The following is a 21,477-nucleotide window of genomic DNA, read 5'->3' on the forward strand; positions in this document are numbered from 1 at the left end:
TGATTAGAAGAACTTGGCAATGGGCACAGGAACCAAGAAGGATTTATTGTAGGCTTTATCTGTATTGCCATAGTGGAAAGTTGGAGTTATCTTTATGGACCTTCATAAGAGTCTGTATTACTTAGGAACAGTCATACTTCTGTTGCTTTTAGGGTGATTTAGATGAACTATTAGTGTGATGCCCAATTCAGCACAGCCCTTTTCCTATGGGATATTTAATTTTGAGTGGCTTTGGTAATCAGAGTTATTTAAAAAAATTTTTTGAATTATATTAGAGAAATGCAAATTTAAAAAAACCTTGAGATATCATTTTACACCTACCAGATAGACTAAAATGATAAATGTTGGAGAGGATGTGGAAAAATTTGGACACTAATTCACTGTTGGTGGAACTGTGAACTGATCCAACCATTTTGGAGAGCAATCTGGAATTATGCCCAAAGAGTTATTAAACTGCCTATACATACCTTTGACCCAGCAATACCACTACAAGGTCTGTTTCCAGAAATGAGTAGGGGAAAAGGGAAAAAGCCTGTATGTTCTAAAATGTTTATAGCAGTTCTCTTTGTGGTGGCAAAGAATTGTAAAGTGCAGGGATGGCCATCAATTGAGCAATGGCTGAATAAATTATGGTATATGATTGCAGTGAAATACTACTGTGCTATAAGAAATGATGAGCTCAGTACCTTAGAAGAACATGGAAAGACTTGCATGAAATAATAGAGTGAAATGAGGAGAACCAAGAGACCATTGTATACAGTAACAGCAGTATGGTTTTAAGAACAACTTTGAGTGATTAAGTCATTTTGACTATTATAAATATACAAATTAATTGTAAAGAATGTTTGAAGAAAGGCTCAATCTGCATATAGAGAATATGTTAAATAGAAGTATAGGTAGAATAATTTTACATGTATATACTTATTTGTGTCTAATGGAAGCCATCTCTAGAGCAAGGGTGGGGGGGAAGGGGAGGAAAAAAGGAAAAAAAAAAGAAATTTACATGATAACTTTATTACACATTTAGAAGGAATAGCAAGTTGTACATGGTAGATTTGCAGTTTCATGTGTAGTAATCTTTTTTCTTAGACTGTGTTATAGAAATCTTGTTTTATTCCATAAATTAAAAATAAAATAACATTTTTTAAAAATAAAAAATTTGAATATTTATTTAATTACATGTAAAAATTTTTTTAACATTAACAAAAATTGAGTTCCAAATTCTCTCTCTCCCTCCCTCTTTTTTTAAAAATAAAATTTTATTGATATTTTTTTAGTCACCAAAATTTTCTTTCCCTCTCCCATACAGCCATCTACATCCAATACAGCAGATAATATTTTTAAAGAAAAAAGGTAAAAGAGAAAAAGAATGAGCATAAAGTGACATCGAAAAATAATTCTTAAAAAATGTACACTGTACAGTGCTCATGGACACTACCTTTGCAAAAGAGTTGTAGTGTCTTCTCATATTTCTTTTTTTTTCTTCATTTAAAACAAATACCTTTAATGTTATTTAGAGAAAAAAATGCCTATAATGTTCTCTAACCAGATTATGAAGACATTAAGCTTCCATTTCCTCTTATGTTAATCTGGGATACTTATATTTTTGCATATATTCATCTGTTTCACTTAGATTGTCAGTTTTATTGGTATAACTGGACAAACTTTACTCCTAATAATTACTTTAATTTCATCTTCATTGGTAATAAAGTCACCTTTTTTTTTTTTAAGCAATTGGGGTTAAGTAACTTGCTCAAGGTTACACGGCCAGTTATTTCTGGGTGTGGTGCTAAGTATCTGAGCCCGGATTTGATCCCCAGGTCATCCTGACACTGGAGCCGATGCTCTTACTTGCTGAGCCACCTGGACGCCCCTAAGCAATTGGGGTTAAGTAACTTGTTCAAGGTTACATGGCCAGGTGTTTCTGGGTGGGTGCTAAGTGTCTGAGCCCAGATTCGATCCCCAGGTCATCCCAACACTGGAGCCAGTGCTCTTACTCGCTGTGCTTCCTGGCTGCCCCTACCTTTTTTATTTTTGATACTGGTAATTTGGCTTTCCTTTTTTTTTTTTTTTAAATTAAATTAACCAATGATTTATTGTATTATTTTTTTCTTGAAATCGGCTTTTAGTCTTATTTATTAGTTCAGTAGTTCGTTGTTTTGTTTTTTAACTTTCAGTTTTATTAATCTCTCCTTTGATTTTCAGGATTTCTATTTTGGTGTTTAATTGGAAAATTTTAATTTGTTCTTTTTTCTAATTTTTTTTTTTTGTTGCATGCCTAATTTGTTTACCTGCTCTTTCTCCTTTTTATTGATGTAAGCGTTTGGAGATATAATTTTTCCACTAAGTACCGCTGTAGCTATATCCAAATTTTGGTATATTGTCTCATTGTTGTCATTCTGTTTAATGAAATTGATTGTTTCTATGGTTTGTTCTTTAATCCATTCTTTAGGTTTAGACTATTTAGTTTCTAGTTAATTTTTAATCTATCTTTCTAAGGCCCTTTATTGAATGTAATTTTTATTGCATTATGGTTGTAAAAAAGATGCATTTAATATTTCTGCATTTATTTGTGAAGTTTTTATGCCCTAATACATGGTAAGTTTTTGTGAAAGTGTCATTTACAGCCAAGAAAAAGTTACGTCATTAATTTTCCCATTCAGTTTTCTCCAGAGGTATATCATATCCAACATTTCTAAAATTCTATTCATTTCCTTAACTTCTTTCTTATTTTATGGGTAGATTTATCTAGTTCTGAAAGGGGAAAGTTGAAGTCCCTTACTAATATTGTTTTAGTATTTATTTCCTCTTGTAAATCATTTAACTTTTCCTTTAAGAATTTGAATCTGATGTCAGTGCACAAATGGTTAGTATTGATATTACTTCATCATCTACATTACTTTTGGCAAGATGTAGTTTTCTTGATTCATCTGGGGCTCTCTCCAGTCCTCCTGGTCTTTTTCTTGACACTGGACCCAAATGAGGAGAAAGTGAGGCTGGTGACTTTGCACAGCTCTCCCTTACTTAAATCCAGTTAATTTGCATGTCATGGCATCATCTCTGTGTTGTCATAGTCCTCTTAGAAAACAAAGGACAAAAAACAACAAGCACCCTGATTATTTTTTTAAATGAGGTCCATCTTTGGTTTTTACTTTGTCTGAGATCATGATTGTTACCCCTGCCTTTTTTACTTCAGCTGAAGCATAATAGATTTTACTCCAACTCCTTGTTTTAACTCTGGATATGTCTTTCTGATTCATGTGTCTTTCTTGTAAACACCATATCATTGGATTCCGATTTCTAATCCATTTGGCTAACCAGTTTCATTTTATTGGTGAGTTCATCTCATTCACAATTATGATCACTAACTGTGTATTTCCCTCTATCCTTTTTTCTTCTGTTTATCCTTCTCCCTCTCTCTTTTTTTCCCCTATCCCACCACCTCCCCTTTCATTCTCTTCCCCTTTTACTTCCCTGTTGGGTAAGATAGATTTCTGTACCCAGAATATAATTCTTCCCTCTTTGAACCAGTTCAGATGAGAGTGAGGTTCAAGTGTTGCTGGCCCCCATTTTCCCTTCACTATAAAATATCTTCTTTGTATGCCTCTTTTATGTGAGGTAATTTTACCCGTTCTTCTTCTCCCTTCCCCCTTCTTCCAGTGCTCTCTGTCTATGTAGTCTCCTTCTACCTGCCTTAATAATAATAAAGTTCTTAGGAGTTGCACATATCATCTTCTGATATGGGAATGTGAACAGTTTAACCGTATTAAATTCCTTATGATTTCTCTTTCATATTTATTTTCTAAATTCAGATGTCAGATTTTCTATTCTTTTCATCAGGTATGCTTGAAAGTGCTCTATTTCCATAAATATGATGTTTTTCCCCCTGAATGGATTATGCTTAGTTTTGCAAATTTGATTATTCTTGGTTTCAATCCTAGTTGTGCCTTCTGGAGTATCATCTAAGCCCTCTGCTTGTTTAACATGGAAGCTGTGAAATCTTGTGTGATCGTGACTGTAGCTCTCTAGTATTTGAATGGTCTCTTTCTGGCTGCTTGCAGTATTTTCTCCTTGATTTGGGAGCTCAAGAATTTGGCTATAATATTCCTGGGAGTTTTCATTTTCAAATCTCTTTCAGGAGGTGATTGGTAGTTTCATTTTTTTAATCTTCTTCTAAGATATTGAGGCAGTTTCTTGAAGTATGATATATATATATATATAGGCCCTTTAAAAAATATCATGACGGGGTGGCTCAGTGGCACAGTGAGTAAAGCACCGGCCCTGGAGTCAGGAGGACCCGAGTTCAGTTCTGGCCTCAGACACTTAAAACTCCCCCCCCCCCCCCACACACACACAAAAGTAGCTGTGTAACCTTGGGCAAGTTACTTAACCCCAATTGCCCTCCAAAATGCAAAAAAATTAAAAAAAAATATCATGACTTTTAGATAGTTCAGTAATTCTTAAATTATCTCTTCAATCTATTTTGCAGATCAGTTATTTTTCTGATGAGATATTTAACACTTTCTTTTTAAAAAAAATTTCTTTTGACTTTTATTATTTCTTGATATCTCATGGAGTCATTAGCTTCCACTTATCTAATTCTAATTTTTAAGAAATTATATTTTTCAGTTAGCTTTTGTACTTCTTTTTCCATTTCGACAGTTCTGCTTTTTAAGGAGTTCTTTTCTTCAGTGAAATTTTGTACCTTTTTTTTTAACCATTTGGCCAGTTCTGTTTTTTTAAGGTGTTATTTTCTTCAGTATTTTCTGTGCCTGTTTTGCCAAGCTCTTAATTCTCTTTTCATACTTTTTCTTTCATTACTCTCATCTCGTTTCCAAATTTCTCCCCTACCACTCTAGTTTGATTTTAAAAATAATTTTTTAGCTCTTTCAGGAATTCTTGTTGGGTTTGTGTCCAATTTGCATATCACTCACTCCCCTTGAGGCTTTGATTGTAGCTGTTTTGACATCTTTGTCTTATTCTGAGTTTGTGTCATGAACTTCCCTGATACCATAGTAGATTTTTGTGGCTAAGTTTTTGTTGTTATTTATTCATTTTTCTAGCCTGTTTCTTGACTTTTAACTTTATGTTAAAATTGGGCTCTTCTTACTGGGATGGTTGGGAGGGGTGGGAGAATTGTCCCAGACCTCAGGATGTTTTGGTGCTACTGTTTTCACAGCTAGTTCTGGGAGTTTGGAAGTTTTTGGTGCTTCCAAGGTGGTATAATCTAGGGAGAGTTGTGGTTATTGTTTTCCTGGTCTGTGCCAGGAAAGGCTCTTGATCCTTTGTAGCTGCAAGCACTGTTGCTCCTTAGGACCCCTGCTCCTTTTCAACTGCAAGCATACTCACTCCCCTCTGCTCTGGAACTCTGACTCAGAAGTGGATAAGGACAGTGGAGTTGCCAAATAGCACCTGTGGTATGGACCTGTGCCCATTGCTAGCATAAGTGGTCCACTATAATCTCTTTCTGACCAGCTGTCTAGACCCCTTACCATCTCTGGGATGAGAGATTGAAGTGTTCTTATGTAGTTGCCTGTATGCTTGGGGGAAAAAGAGATAGTATTAATTTGTAGTACACAATTAAATTTAATTTCCTCCCCTTAATATCTAAAAATGTTATGTTAATTTTATTTGATGGTATCCCTTCTATTGGAATACATATTCTTTCTTTAAGAAATGTTGATTCTCCTTTTTGAAATTCTTTGTATCAGTCCGATTAATAGGGTTGCATATTTAAACAGTTGGATGACAGAGATTTAACATTAAAAATATGCCAGTGAGGCCTTCCTTTGAGGTGTTATTCCTCCCAGTATCTAACAACGTTGGTAACATGTTAAGCCCTTTCCAAATACACAATAATCAAATTTCCTAGAACCTTTCCTAATGAAATTAGGAGTCTAATTGCATCTATTCAGTAGTGATGACACTCTTCTAGTAATGTAGATAACACTTATTTTTTGCTAATTGTACATTCAGGTTAGAGTTAGTTGTTGACTCTGGGTACCATTGTTCCACAGTTACTATGGGGCTCTGAAGTAGCCTCTTCCCAAACCCTAGGATTAGGTAAAAATCCTGAGATATTCTCCAACCAGTGAAGAATGTGCATGCACAAAGTCATTAAGAATCCTGGGAGTAGGGGCGGCCAGGTGGCGCAGTGAGTAAGAGTGCTGGCCCTGGCGTCGGGAGACCTGGGATTGGTTCTGGCCTCAGATACTTGGCACCCACACAAAAAATAACTGGCTGTGTAACCCTGAGCAAGTTACTTAACCCCGATTGCTTTAAAAAAAAAAGAATCCTGGGAGTTTCTCTTTCTTTTTTTTTTTTGCTTTTTGGAGGGCAATTGGGGTTAAGTGACTTGACCAAGGTCACACGGCTAGTTTTTTGTGTGTTAAGTGTCTGAGGCCAGATTTGAACTCAGGTCCTCCTGACTCCAGAGCTGGTGCTCTATTCACTGTGCTACCTAGCCGCCCTGGGAGTTTTTCTTGTTTTGATTTTATAATGGGAGAATTGACTTCCAACCTTGTGGTTTATATCTGAGGTCCTTAAGGCTCTAGGATGCAGAAGAACAAATGAAAGTGCAAATCATTTTACTTCTCTAGAATTTTATTTCTCCTTTCTCTAGAACCCTGTATTTGGTCCTTGTTGGGAAAACTTTTCTGGTATGCTGAAACATTTTACCTTTCATTATTTGAAACACTACTTTCCAAGAATTTGAAGGGTATATAAAATTTGAACCTGTTTCTTTCCCTTCCTCTTAAAAAAAGAACAAACCCAGAAAACCTATTCTATGATTAAATCTTGAGATTAAGTTTTTCTTTTAATCTAATCTAATCTTTTAAATCCCTACTCTGCCAAGAGATAATGCTTATTTTATATCTTCTTAGTGGTGAGCTCCTGGAGAACAAGGGGCCATGTTTATGCAAAGTTCTTTTAATAGTACCATAAATAAATAAACTCTTTTGGTGATGATGATTTCTTCAAATGTAAGTATAAATAGGGAGAGAGAAGAGCTCAAAGGAAACCAATACCTAAGCCAGATAGACCTTTATAGATCACAATAAGAAAGATCTACATTATATTGGAGGCAGATGGGGAGTGTAGATTCCAGAACCCTAGTATAACTTGTTTCATATAGGTCATACCTTTCCTATATCTCCAGCTATGCACTTGGCTCTGTAGGACTGAGCCTTTTGATAAGTCATAGCAATTATCCCCATCCTAGGGACTCTCTCCACTGAAAGGCACATGGTTACTTCTTGACAGGAAGGGATTGAACTAAGGTAAATGAAAAAAGGTTGGCCATGGCAAGGAGATGGAACACAGTGAAGGAGGAGATAATGAGGGGATGATGTAAAAAAGATGTGAGATCAGAAGAACAGAGGAAGAGGGAGTTCTTAGTAAATGGCTTCAACTTTTTTAGTGAAGCATGAGTGGAGGTCCTGACCCTATGTGGGGTAGAATGGGGAGGTGGGAAGAGAAACGAGAAGAGAATGTTTGAAAAAGTCATTGTGGTGAGTAAAATAAGGAATTTTTTAAGTGAGAAGAGAAGGATTGTCTTGTTTAGGACTCAGTTTTGACATAACATAAATTTATAGTGGGTCCAGTAGGCACAGTTTAGTGATTTCCCTCATATAATTAGTCTGTATTATCTGTAACAAGTGGAAAACAAAATGAGTACAGACTTAAACTAGAGGTGGAGAGCAGGCTGGATTGTATTTGAGAAATTGCTAAACTCCTCCTAGAAGAAAAAGACCCATCTTTTTAATACTGATATTCTGTTAAAGTTACATGACAGTAATACATAGACTACAACTGCAAATAAATACCACACAGAATATAGATACCATAAACAATATAGAGAGATGCACAGTGGATGTGAGCAGGCTGTTCATGAGGAACTTTGAAGAATGAGAGTCATTTGGGAAATGTATGACAGAAAAGGAGTTACTGCTTATGTGTCATAAGAGTGAGATTTGACAGGTAGACAACTTTAATGCTCCACTGTTATTTTTGCATGTCAGGAGAAAGCAAGACTAACAAAATCTCACAACATGGACTAGCATGGATGGGTTGTGACCTGTAACACTGGAAGAAACATCTGAACTGATGATAATAGATCCATTTGAGGATTTGCAAAATTTACCAGCTTCTTTTCTTTTTTTTGGAGGTAGTAAAGATGTCCCTAAAAAGCATTTTTTGGGTACCTATTTGGAGTGATACTGTATGGAGCTGGTCACATTTCTTCTATCTTGTTTATAGCCATTCTTTACCTAACTTCCAGTTACATTTGAACAAATAGATTCATGATGGTTTGTTGTATGCTTGTTGTTAGATGAAATTGGAGCTTTGTATGCTTTCTTCGTCAAACTTAAAATCATTGCTTTTTCTTAGTTTTCTTAGTTTTATGACAGAAGAAAAAAAGCTGTAATTTAATAGGATTGCATCAAAACGATAGGCTTTACCTCTTTTTTATTTTTTCAGGAACTATTTTTTTTTTTTACACATTTTGTTTAGAAAATGTACTCTCCTGCTAGGATATCTCCACTTAATGGTGAGGTGATTCCACACTCTGATTTTGTAATTTTATACTGAAATGTACCATATGAGTATTTCATTTGTGCATTATGTCACTTTTAGAGTTCTGAAGATGAATGGGTTGAAGCAGTTTCATTGCAGGCAGCTGCCACAGAAAAAACGTGGAAGGTCAAGAAGGAAGAGTCAGATAAAAAAGAAGATTCCCAAATCGTTCAGGTGAGCAGCTTAATTTTCTTTTTTCTTTTTTTTTTTTTTGAGGGGAAATTGGGGTTAAGTGACTTGCCCAAAGTCATAAGGCCAGTAAGTTTTAAGTGTCTGAGGCCGTATTTGAACTCAGGTCCTCCTGACTCCAGGGCCAGTGCTCTATTCACTGTGCCACCTAGCCACCCTCAGCCTCGTTTTCAATAAAGCTTGTGTGTTCTTATGATAAAAGAACTACATTCTTAATGTAAAATATGATTTAATTTCTTTAGATAAAGATTAACTCTGGAACCTCTGGATGATTATTAAGTACATGCTGTGGTTTGAATATTTACTTCTGCTGAAATAGTTTTTTTGGGGGGGAGGAGGGGGGAGTACAGTTGCTTTGGAAAAGGGAGCACTCTTTATTTCTGTCCTTAGTTTTCAGATCTCTAGTTTGGGAGAGAGAAATGGCACCCTCATTGTTACCTGCATCTTATATTCTTTGGTAATTGGGAGCTGAAAATTCAGCTCTAGTATTGAGTGTAGCAACTCTTTAATAGCTAAACTTGACTGATCCATTCTTTTAAAATTCTTTCTTTTAATATTTTTCCATGCATAGGAAATAAAGAAGAATATTCTATGCAAAAAGGTTAACAAAACAACCCTTAAGAGGTCAGGTTATAGAAGTTTAGTTCTAAGCACGTGAATTGAAATGACTTGCTTCCTTTCCAGAGAGATGAATGGATGACCTTTGATTTTATGTCTGTTAAAACTGTATCATCATCATCACTCAAAGCTGAAAAAGAGAGTGCAAAGAAAGCAGAGCAAGAGAAAGCCCAAGCGGTTGAGCAGGTAATGAGACATTGGCATCACTTTTTAATCTTTTTTCACTTAAAAAAAAAACCTTTCTTATTGTGAACTTAGTAAGCATAAATAACATGAAACCTCAATATACAAAGAATGGAAAAGAAGATTTTATGTAATATTATGAACTCTTCAAATTTTTAAAAACATGTATATCAAATTTAGAACGATAGTAACAAAACTGTGCTGGTTTTATTTGTTTCCTAATAAACTTTCTTCTGTTTCCCTTCTCAGTATTTTTAATGTTTCAGTGCTGTTCTTTTTTTTGCATCACTATCCACCAACTCTCTATTCCTTTCTCCTCCAATCCCAACCCCCAAAGCCCTCTTTTGTAGCAAACAAATATTATCACAAAAAGCAAATTAATACATTGGCTGAATTTGAAAGTATGTATGTTTCATTCTGCATCTCTAGTACAACACATTTTTGCCAGTAGATGAGTTGACATTTAGATTTGCAATTGCAGATAGAGATATTTCCAAAAAGTCAGCCTGCTTTTTGATATTCCTTAGTTCCAAAAAACTGTTGTATATGAATCTAAAATGCAAATTTAATTGTAAAAATTTTTATTTTTCATTGATAGAATCTATTCTCTTTACTAAAATAAAACTTAAGGAAGTTAGCTTTCTTAGATAAGTACATGATATCTCATTTCCTGAATACTTAGGAGGCTAAAAAAGATTATTGTGTAAAGAATGTATTTTTATTTTATACTGCAACTAAGTATTTTCTACAGCAAGAGTTCTATGGATTTCAGGTTGTCTGTGAACTTACATAGCATAAAATTAGATCTTTATTTCAGTATGGTTTCCTTTACAACCCAATGTATTTTATGCATTTAAAAACATTCTTTTTTGGAGGGCAATTGGGGTTAAGTGACTTGCCCAAGGTCACATCGCTAGTATTTTGTGTTAAGTGTATGAGGCTGGATCTGAACTCAAGTCCTCCTGACTCCAGGGCCGGTGTTCTATTCACTGCCCCTAAAAACATTATTCTGAGATGGGGTCTGTAGACTTCACCACATTGTCAAAAGGCTCTATGACACACACAAAAAGTTAAAAAATCCTTTTTGGGGAGTAATCTTGAACTGAAATCGCATATAAAAAGTATTTCAACTTGGAGAAAAATAACTAAAGTAAGCACAGGTCAAATGAAGTCAAGGTAAAACAACATTTTGTTATACCTATTGTGTTGAATAGCAAAAAAGGTAGAATTAGGGAGTAAAATGTTTTTACATACTAATTCTTCAGTAGTTTTACAATTCAGTTTACAAGTAAACAAACATTTTATTAAGCACTTTTATTTGCAAAGTGTCATGGGCACAATAAGGCAAAAGAAAAAAAAATCTTGCCCTTAAGGAGCTCACATTCTATTTGAATATATATAATGTTTATAGACAAGTAGATGACAACATAGTTTAAAGAGGAAAAGAACATAAATAATTAGGTGTTTGTAAGGGAGTGAAGGAAGGCTTCCTAATTCAGTTGAGGTATCTACTATTTTGTGAAACCTTTTATTTCTCCCACCACCTAAGTTGTTAACACTTTTTCCTTCCTCAGATTACCTTGTATCTGATTTAAATACCTTCTCTTCATAGCCAGCCTTTACAGCAAGGCACTATCCCCATTCTTTGAATCTCTTCTCTCCTGGTTATTTCATTGTTCTTAAGCTGCAAATTATCATCTCTGTGGTGTCTTAGCATCCTTTATATTTCATCCATGTTCTCATCCTTCTCTGTAGTCTCATAGGATGTAATAGACCTTTTTTCTTGCCAAGACTTCTCCACTTCTGTCTTTGATTCTGTTCTACTTAACTCTTCTAGGATCTTGTTTTAGCAGTCTTTTTGTAATTCTTGCTTACCTTCAGCTTCTCATTCTCTCTTTAAACTTGCCTGTAAGCATGCTCAGTCTATTCCTTGCATGGAAAGTGCATTGGTTTTGTAGTCAAGAGGTTCTGGGTTTGAATCCTGGAATTGCTGCTTAATAAATACGTCAACTTGGTCAAATCACTTAGCCTGTCTGAGCCTAGTTTCTTCATCTTTCAAATGAGGAAAATGAATTAGATAAATTGGAAGGTCCCTTATAGTATTACATCTATGGTCCTATGACCTCAGTCTGTTGTCTTGTACTTTTCCTTTACAGCTAAGCAATAAAGTTTGATGTTCATAGGGAGCCAGTTTATAGAATTTGAATGCTAGAAAGAGAAATTTGGCTTTGATCATATGGGGAATGAAGATTTTAGGGAGAGAAATGAATTAACTATAATAATAATTTAGAAAGATTATTCTTTTTTTTTTTTTTTTTGCTTTTTGGAGGGGGAAAGGTGGGACAATTGGGGTTAAGTGACTTTCCCAAGGTCACACAGCTAGTAAGTGTTAAGTTTCTGAGGCCAGATTTGAACTCAGGTCCTCCTGACTCCAGGGCTGTGGAGTTCACTGTGCCACCTAGCTGCCCCCAGAAAGATTATTCTTATAATGGTTATAGTTCTTAGATGTTAGATGGTGTTATCATATACCTTGGTATGTTGAGATTTTCAAATAAACCTGTGATCTTATCCATTTGGAAGTTCCCTTCAAGAATATAAGTTGCAAGCCATCTGTACCTATTCATGTTCTGTGACTTTTGTTTATGTGTTCCAATAGATTTATCATAGTGGGCCCACCCAACCTTTGAAGGGTGAAGAATACATAACTTGACTGAGGTTCTTGCCAGCCTGTGGTTAAGTTCAGAACGAGTCCTTAAAATTTAGTAATGTTAATATATAGGTGGGAGCAGAGTTAAAATGGTTCAGTGAAAGGTCTCAACTGCCAGATGTCTCCTACAAAATGGCCACTAGAAACACCAAATAGAATTCTGAGTGAGAAAACCAACAAAAAGTCCCAGTGAGTCATATTTCCAGGCCAGGAATCTCAGGAAGACAGAGAGAGAGACCTGGTGACCCTGGAGTGGAGATTGGCCTGGAGCACAACATGGAGCATGGCACAAACAGCACCGACTGTGGGCTGTGGGACAGTAGCAGGGCTTAGGAACAGTAAGGGTGCCTGGTCAGAATAACTATCTCAGGTGGTTTGTGAGCCATTTGCCAACACTGTCAAGTGGTATTCAATTCTGGGTTGCAGTTCTGCCCAGTTCTGGTCAGTTAGTCACTCATTATCCAGTTCCCGGTCACAATTCCAGGGCAGAGAGAGGAATGATCTCAGTCATGAGGGAACAAGGACTCTACCTATGTAAGGACCAGATCACAGATTAGGAGGACAGTGACCAGACCTCTCCCTGAATCATATCACATTGGAAGCCTCAAAAGTCTACAGGCTGCCAAAGCAGAAGGATATAAAAAAGACTGAATGAATCTCAGACTAGTTGTCTTCCACAGAGATGAGCAGAGCCCAATTCTGACATAAAGTCCAAAGGAGTACACTAGAAATATGAGCAAACAACAACTAAAAAGAACCTGACCATGAAAATTACTTTAGTGACAGGGAAGTTCATGACACAAACTCAGAAGAAGACAATGACTTGAAAACGTCTGTAAGTCAAGCCTCAAGGATAAATACAGATTGTACATGAGCCTAACAAGAATTCCCAGAAGAGCTAAAGAAAGATTAAAAAATAGCAAAAAAAAATTATTAAAAAAAGTCAGATAAGAGCAGAAAAGGAAAAGTTGGGAAAAGAAATGAGAGCTATGCAAAAAAATTATGTAAAGAGAGTAAATATGTGGATGCTGTATTTTTAAGCCTAAAAAAGAGTAATTCAAGAATAACATTGCCTTGTTATACATAGCAACTACATATTATAAGAATAATATCTGGAGTAGGTGATTTTTTTTTTAGCCAAGAAGAAATGGGGTATAGTTGATAAAGTGCAGTACATGGAATCAGGAAGAATTGGGTTTGAATCTTGTCCCTGATTGTAGCATTCTGACTATAAGAAATTAACCTTTTAGCCTCAGTTTCCTCATCTGTAAGATTGGGCTAATATATTTGTTACTTACATCACAGGGGTTTGGTGAAGATCAAATGAAAAATTTGTTAGGTACTTTGTAAACTATGAAGAACTGAATAAATGTCAGTTATTATTAAGAGGGATAAATTACATGTTTGAAATAAAGTCAGAATCCAGAAAGATCTGAAGAATCTGTCATGGTGGCCCAAATCTAATTAGAAGAAATTTCATGTGGGTATATGTAAAATACACTTCGATTTAACCAATAAACTTCACAAGGATAAGAAGGGACAGTATGGTGAGAGAGTTTATATTAAAAAGATCTTGGGGTTTTGGTAGACTTCAGTCAATTGTACATTTATTATTACTTGCTATATGTCAGGGTCTGTGCTAGCCATAGGCAAAAATGAAATAGTTCTTCCTTAAAAAGAGCTTGCAATGTTTGGGGAGAAAGCATATACACATATAAGCATATACTATGTATGTGTGCATGTGTGCACATGTGTGTATATATATACATAGATACATATGCACATACATATTTATATATACACATATACCACCACTTATATGTATACACATATATTTCAGTATACACACTTTTATATATAATTCAGCATACATATATGCAATATATTTATATATAAATATTTTCAAAATATATATTGTATATCTGTATATATTGTACACATGGACACACATATACATATATATGTATGTTTGTGTGTGTATTCTCCCCAGATTGATTACATGCAGACACTTTCATTTGAGGCAACAGTGATATGGTAGCATGTGTAATGTTTTGTAAGTATGTAACCTAAGGTTTTATTAAGAGAAAGCATAGTATCAAGAAACTAGGAAATGATAGTTCTGTGATCTGCCATGGACAGGCATAGGGCACACCCAGGAGCAGTTTGGTAAAAGTTGCAAAGAAGCAAATTTAAGCTGGATGCAAGGAAATAGCAATTAGAGATATATAAAAAAGAATGAGTTGCCTTGAGATTTAATGCTTACTAGAGATCTTCAAGCAAAGGTTGTGTGCCCATTAGTCTTGTATGTTGTAAAGAGGATTTCAGTTAAGCTATCAGTTGGTCTAGGTGACTTCCAGCGTGTCTTCTTACTTTGAGTTCATGTAATTCTTTCCCCAGATTAGAGTTACTTAACCTTTTCTGTGTTATGGATTCTTTTGGCAGTCGGGTAAAGACTATTGATATCTTAGAATAATAATTGCTTAAATTCATAATTGAAGGAAATGCTAAATTTCCTGAATTTATCCATACTATTTTCTACCTCCAGGTTATGAACCCCTGTCTTAAAGGTTTTGTTAAAAAAAAAAATTTTTTTAATCTTTGGAGGGGGAAGGTAGGGCAATTGGGGTTAAGTGACTTGCCCAAGGTAACAGGGCTAGTTTATGTGTTAAGTGTCTGAGACCGGAATTGAACTCAGGTTCTTCTGACTCCAGGGCTGGTGCTCTATTCACTGCACCACCTAGCCACCCCTGTTTAAATCTTTCTAGCTAGTGAAGTAGAACTAATACTTATGTGTCTGATTCTTTAATGCACACTTAAAATGTATTAGGATTTCTTTTCATGTAAAACATAAATATGAAAGTCATTTTGCTAGAACAAAAATATCAGGGAAAACATTTAGCATTTTGTTTTTTGGAAAACCATGAAATTATTACAGTACATTATCAATCTGTAGCATATATTTACTAAAAAATCATAGAAATATAAAACTAAAAGAAACCTGTAAGATTTTCTAATCTAATTTAGTTAATAAGGCATACAGAAATTAAGGAGCAGTCGATAGAACGCTGGGCCTGGAGTCAGGAAGACCTGAGTTTAAATCTGGCCTCAAACATTTGCTAACTGTGTGACCCTAGAGAAATCACTTAGCATTGCTATATTAGTTTCCTCATCTATAAAATGATTGGGAGAAGAAAATGACGAACCACTTTAGTACCTTTACTTGACCCCAAAAATAGGGTCATGAAGAGTCTGACACAGCTGAAATGAACAACAACAGAAGTTAAATGATTTTCCCAAGCTCCTTAGTTTTGTAGTGACTAGAATTCAAATTACAATGACTATGTAATTTATCTTTATAAAGGTAATTCTTATGTGAATGGCAAACTTTTGTGGAATGGGAATTTATGGCAACTGCTTAATATTTTTTAGAATTGTTAGCATTTTGAAAGGTATCCTTACTTAAATGTAACTTTTGGGAAGGAAAGCAGCAATCTTCAACAAAACCCCAAGATAATAATTTGTGTCATGATTAGTTTGGTCGTTATGGATCAAATTATTTATAACATACATAAGCATTCTGTGTACTTTTTGAATTCTGATTCTTAAAAATGTTTTGTTGTAGTCTAGACTTTCTGAAAGGGAGCTGAACCCTTATTGGAAAGATGGTGGAACAGGTCTGCCACCAGAAGATGCTAATCCATCATCAGTTGCTAAAGGTAAAAAAGTGAATTTATTTTAGGTTCCTTTTTATTCCTCTTAAAATAATCTGAGTTTGTTTTTAAAATAGTAGATACGTTATGCAGAATAGAAACCCCAATTTAAGATTTGGGAAAAGTTAATTTCAGGTTTATCCATTGACTGTAAATATTGAGCTTGTAACCTGTATCACATTGCAAATTAGTTTCATTTATTTCTTCATTTTCAAATCAATTTAACATTTATGAAGTGATTGTTGTGCTCAAAGTACTAAACTAATGCTCTAAGACTTACAAAGTTTAGATTAGATAGGGCCTATGATCTTATGGAACTTTTGATTTGGTTGGGGTTTAATTATTTCCCTATGGGTTTAAGGATGAACATGGCATCAAGACCACACTGATGGTAAATTTTTCAGCTTGAAAAGGCTACAGGCCAAGACCAAAGTGGAGGGAGTGTTTGTGCATGATTTTCTGTTTGCAGATGATTGTGCGCTCCATGCAGCCTCTGAAGCTGAGATGCAACAAAGTATGGATTAATTCTCTGCTGCTTGTGTTAATTTTGGCTTATCAATTAATACCAGGAAAACGCAGGCATCAGCCATTACCACAACATCCATATGTGGAATCATGCATTACAGCAAATGGAGAAGTTTTGAATGCTGTGGAGATAATTTCACTGTATTTTCAGGGGTGTACATATTGATAATGAGGTTGATGCATTTACTGCCAGAGCTAGATCAGTGATTGGGAGGCTCCTAAGGAAAGTGTGGGAAAGAAGAGATATTAGATTGATTACCAAACTATAGGTCTACAGAGCCTTTGTGCTGACTTCATTGTTGCATACCTTTGAAACCTGGACAGTATACCAGCACCATGTCAGGAAACTGAATTGCTTCCTTTTGAATTGTCTTAGGAAGATTCTGAATATTACCTAGCAGGATAAGGTACCAGATAATGAGGTCCTTACTTGAACTAAATTGCCAAACATTTAAACTTTGCTTAAGAGAGCACAGCTCCAATGGACTGGCCACGTTGTTTGAATGTAAAACATATGCTTGCCAAAAAGACTATTTTATGGAGAACTCACATAGGGCAAGTGTTCACATGGTGGTCATAAGAAGCAATACAAGGACACTCTCAAGGTCTCTCTCAAAAACTTTGCTCTGTGAACAAAGCAGAATTGAAATAGCTCAAAGGAAATCCAGGATGAACAGATTTAGAGAATCTACCTCAAATGTTCACATGGACTGTTTGTGCCTGACCTGTGGTAGAGCATTCTGAGCTCAGATTAGTCTGATAAGCCACAGTCGGACACTGTGACTCAACTCTAGCATAGTGATGCCATTTTGGTCCTCTTTGAGAACGAAGGACAATAGCCAACGATAGGTTTAATCATCATGTATGCCAGTTATATGCTGGCACCTAGTATAAAGTTAGGATTTGGAAAAACTGAGTCATCATTGCAGATTAACACCCACCCCCCAAAAAAAAACCCCAAAGAAACAAGCAAGCAAACAAACAAAAAACCAAACACCCATTGATAGATATAGCTTTACAGGTTTCTGTGTTCAGGGTCATACTGAAGTCAAAGAAAATAATAGTCCACATGAGAATAAAAGAATACTTTAGGTCCAAATATTTGTATTGTTTTATATCCTGGTATATGTTAGATTCACCATATAATTTATCCATAGTATATTTAGCCTATTTGTAGTCATAGATGACTACAGCTACGTGGTGTAGTAGCACGTTAGGCCCTCAGGTTTTGACAGAGTAACAGATCTATATAGATCATCCTCCAACCTTCTCTTCTCAGACTAGTCTCACTCTTGAGCATCTATTCCACATTACCAAATGCCTACTGAATCTTTAGATCAGATGTCTCATTGACATCTGAGACTGAACATGTTTAAAACAGAATTTATCTTTTCATCCAAACCCTCCTGTCTTCCAGATTTCATTTATTTCCAATCACTCATGTTCACAGACTTGGCGTTATACTCCATTGTTTACCCCACATTTCTTTTTTTTTTCAAGTTGTAAAAATTGATTAGATATTTTTTATTGATATAATTTGTTTTTATATCATCTTCATGTCAGAATATATTCCTTCCCTACCCAATGAACCATAACTTGTAACAAAGACTAAAAAATGGTATAAAGATCCCAGGCCTAATCATTCCCATTAAGAGAATACTACCCTTGTCTCACATAGAACAAGTTTGATCCTGAACAGACCTGTTCCAAAGAAGGCAGGAAGGATCTCCTCTGACCCTCTGGTTTATCATACCCCTACTGTGGAAAAGGGGAAATTTCTTAAAGGTTAGGCTTGGTTCATGCTGAGAGCCTTCCCAAAAGTAATTTACTGTATCCTTTTTAGAGAATTTAGGGCATGATCTAGAAATAGTTTAACCTTCATTCAAAATGGCACACTGGGCTTCCAAAGTGTGGTTGCTAATTCTCTCTTCAGGGTTCTAGGGACCCTAAGGAAGTACGAGATGTTTTTCTGGTTCTGTAGTTCATGAGCCCCCACCATTGTGATTCCCAACTGATTATCAATTGGTATTAATTAGCCAGCATACTTAAATAATCTTTAGTTAAGGGTATCTACTAAATATAGTAAGAAACAATTGGTGCAGTACATGTTCCACTCTCTACACCTACCCCAAAGTCCGTGACATACCCTTTCATCAGTCACACGAAGACTAGGGAGGGAGAGCTCAAGCTTGGAAAACACATGAAGCAAGGACATAATTACAGCCTCCGGTTGCTGGAAGTTTTTTTCTCCTCATGTGGCTATTCATGAAGTTCTCCTTAAGCATGGCATGATTTTATGCTGGGTTTCCTGAAGAGTCCTGAAACTGCTTTTCCTCAATGGGTTTAGTTTTTCTTTGGTTACCCATGTAGAAATTTGCACCAATCATTCCTATTACTGGGATGCTGTGAGGACTCTAAGTGAGAAGTCTAAATTATCAGACTTAAAGTTCACAAGGCTGTCCTCAGGTCAAGGTGGCAGACTAGTAATTTACTGTCTCTTTTGTAATAGTGTTTTTTGCTCAATTACATGTAAAGATAGTTTTCAACATTCATTTTTTGAAAATTTTGAGTTTCAAATTTCTCTCCCTCCCTCCCTTCCCACTTCCCTCTCCAAGACAGCAAGCAATCTAATATAGGTTATGCATGTACAATCATGTTAAGAGTATTTCTACCTTATTCATGTTGTGAAAGAAGAATCAGAACAAAAGGGAAAAACCATGAGAAAGAACCAAAAATAAAAGTGAAAATAATATGCTTTGATCTGCATTCAAATTTCATCCAGAAAAAGAACTGTGAAATTTGAATGCAGATCAAAGCATATTATTTTCACTTTTTTCTTTTTTGGTTCTTTTTCATGGTTTTTCGCTTTTGTTCTGATTCTTCTTTACCCCACATTTCTAATCAGTTACCAAATATTACTGTTTTTACCTTCACAATATCTCTTGTATCTATCTTCTAACTATTCATGTTACCACCACTTACAGTATGGTAAATACCTTACATTGTCTCTTCCAACTCTAATCTTCCACACATTTGCCCAAGTGATTTTACCAAATCCAGGTCTGGCCATGTTCCTCCATTTCTCAGTAAACTCCAGTGAACCCTATTGTTTCTAAGATAAACTGTAAACTTAATTTGACTTTAAAGCCATTTATAACCTGGCTTCAGTTTAGTCTTCCAGCGTCATTATGCAGTGCTACACTTGTGACACTTTACAGTCTAGTCACATGGGCCTTGTTGATATTTCTCATATACGGCATCCTCTCTCTTGACTGTGGGATGTTACACTGACTGTTACCCACCTTCCTTACCTTGTAAGACTCTACTCAGATGTTCCTTTTACATGAAGCTGGGACTGCCACTCCAGTTGCTAGTGTTCTCTTTCCTTAAACTAATTTATTTATTCTCTATATATTTCTATATGTAGATATCTTTCCTGATAGGTAAGCTTCTTGAGACTAAGGACTCTTTCATTTTTGTCTTTTTATCCATCTCATATAGGACAGTTCTGGGCATGTAGTAGACATAATGAATGCTTGTTGCTTGATTGATGTTAGAGAATACGTATATTTATATAGCCTTCACACACAGTAATACATGAAAAAGACATAAGTTGAAGAATAATGAGAGGAGACATAGTTCTGGGGATGGGGGTGTAACGCCAAGCATGAGCAGCTTCCCAGAGGATTGCTGCTGTGAACAACCTTCGAGATTCTGATTACAAGCATAGTGAACTCTCCGTTTATTCAGTAACAAATTAAGGCAAAACATTCACAGAAAATCAAAATATAGCATTCACCATGTCACGACTCAACACTAAAATGGCCACGTAGTTTTCATCAGAGTGGTCACATAGTTTTAAACAAATTACATTTATTTAGTAACACAGTCATTTAGTAAGTCCTCAATTCAGTCACAAAGTACAAAGGTTCAAGTTCTCTTTTAAACAAGGTGCATTCATTTAGTCAGTCACAAAGTCTACCCCTATGTCACACTATTTTAATCTCTTCAGTCTCTTCTATCAAAAAGTCTTCCTTCTTAAAGTACATTCATTTAGTCAATCACAAAGTACAAAGGCCATCCACCTCTAGGTCACAACGAGGGGTCTTTTCATCTTGACCCGAGGCAGATGCTCCGCTTCCTTGGTTCCCCTTCCCACAGTTTCTGTTCCTGGGAAGACAAAGCTCAACAAAACCACAGTAATATCCATTCACATTGCAGGTATCCTCATCGATTCACTTTCTGCCTGTGAAATCAACCTAGACCCAACAACAGGGTCTGCAGCCTTTATCAACAAACGAATCTGACAAAGTGACATCAAGCCAGACAAAGTACCAGTACCACAGTCAGGCTTCCTCAGTTCTTGGCAGTTCTGGATGGCCCTCAGAAGTCCTGGGCAGCTCCGGCTGGCAGTTTTGTATCTCTCTCAGCTACTCTGGCTCCCAGCAGTTCTCTCTCTCTCTCCCTCTGCCTCCACAATGCTGCTCCCAGAAGTTCTTCTGCTATCTCCCAGCTTGGGCTTTTCCCTATATACAGCACCAGCTCCTCCCTGTTCAGCCCTCTCTTGTCACGTCAGCAAGTCCATCCCACTGTGGGATTCACAAGCTCTGGGTCTTAACACTTAACCTGAAACTAGCTTGCCAGTACAAGGGGATCTTCAAATTCCATTACCATTACAGAGGAAGAGGCAGTCAGGGAAGTCTTTAAAACAGAAGGTGACAATGGATTTTAAAAGAAAAGAACATTAATGTATAAATAAAATTATTCTGAGATCAGAATGAAGAATTGGTTGGAGAAGGAAAAGAGTGGAGGCAGAAAGACTTATTAGGAAGTATTACCATAGTCCAGAGAAGTGGTAATATTGATTTGCATATAAGGGTGATGGTATTGGGAATAGAAGAGAGAGTGGCTCTAGGAGATAAGAGTAAATTTGTTTACTGTCTACCTTAGCTAGAATTTGTATGCATT

At 35.9% G+C, this 21,477-nt stretch overlaps 1 protein-coding gene across 1 annotated transcript in view; it reads left to right on the plus strand.

Annotated features, from left to right (window-relative positions):
* CWF19L2 (CWF19 like cell cycle control factor 2) overlaps positions 1-21,477 on the plus strand; it is a 158,895-nt gene that overhangs the window by 15,292 nt on the left and 122,126 nt on the right. The window contains exons 4-6 of the mRNA XM_069080361.1: positions 8,638-8,751; positions 9,451-9,570; positions 15,897-15,990. Of these exons, the coding sequence (XP_068936462.1) occupies positions 8,638-8,751; positions 9,451-9,570; positions 15,897-15,990 (328 nt within the window). The remainder of the gene's footprint in view (positions 1-8,637; positions 8,752-9,450; positions 9,571-15,896; positions 15,991-21,477) is intronic.

This window comes from Petaurus breviceps, unplaced genomic scaffold, assembly GCF_028583685.1.
Source record: "Petaurus breviceps papuanus isolate PSGF00001 unplaced genomic scaffold, PetGlider_PUasm1.0 91133, whole genome shotgun sequence".
NCBI classification, from domain to species: domain Eukaryota; kingdom Metazoa; phylum Chordata; class Mammalia; order Diprotodontia; family Petauridae; genus Petaurus; species Petaurus breviceps.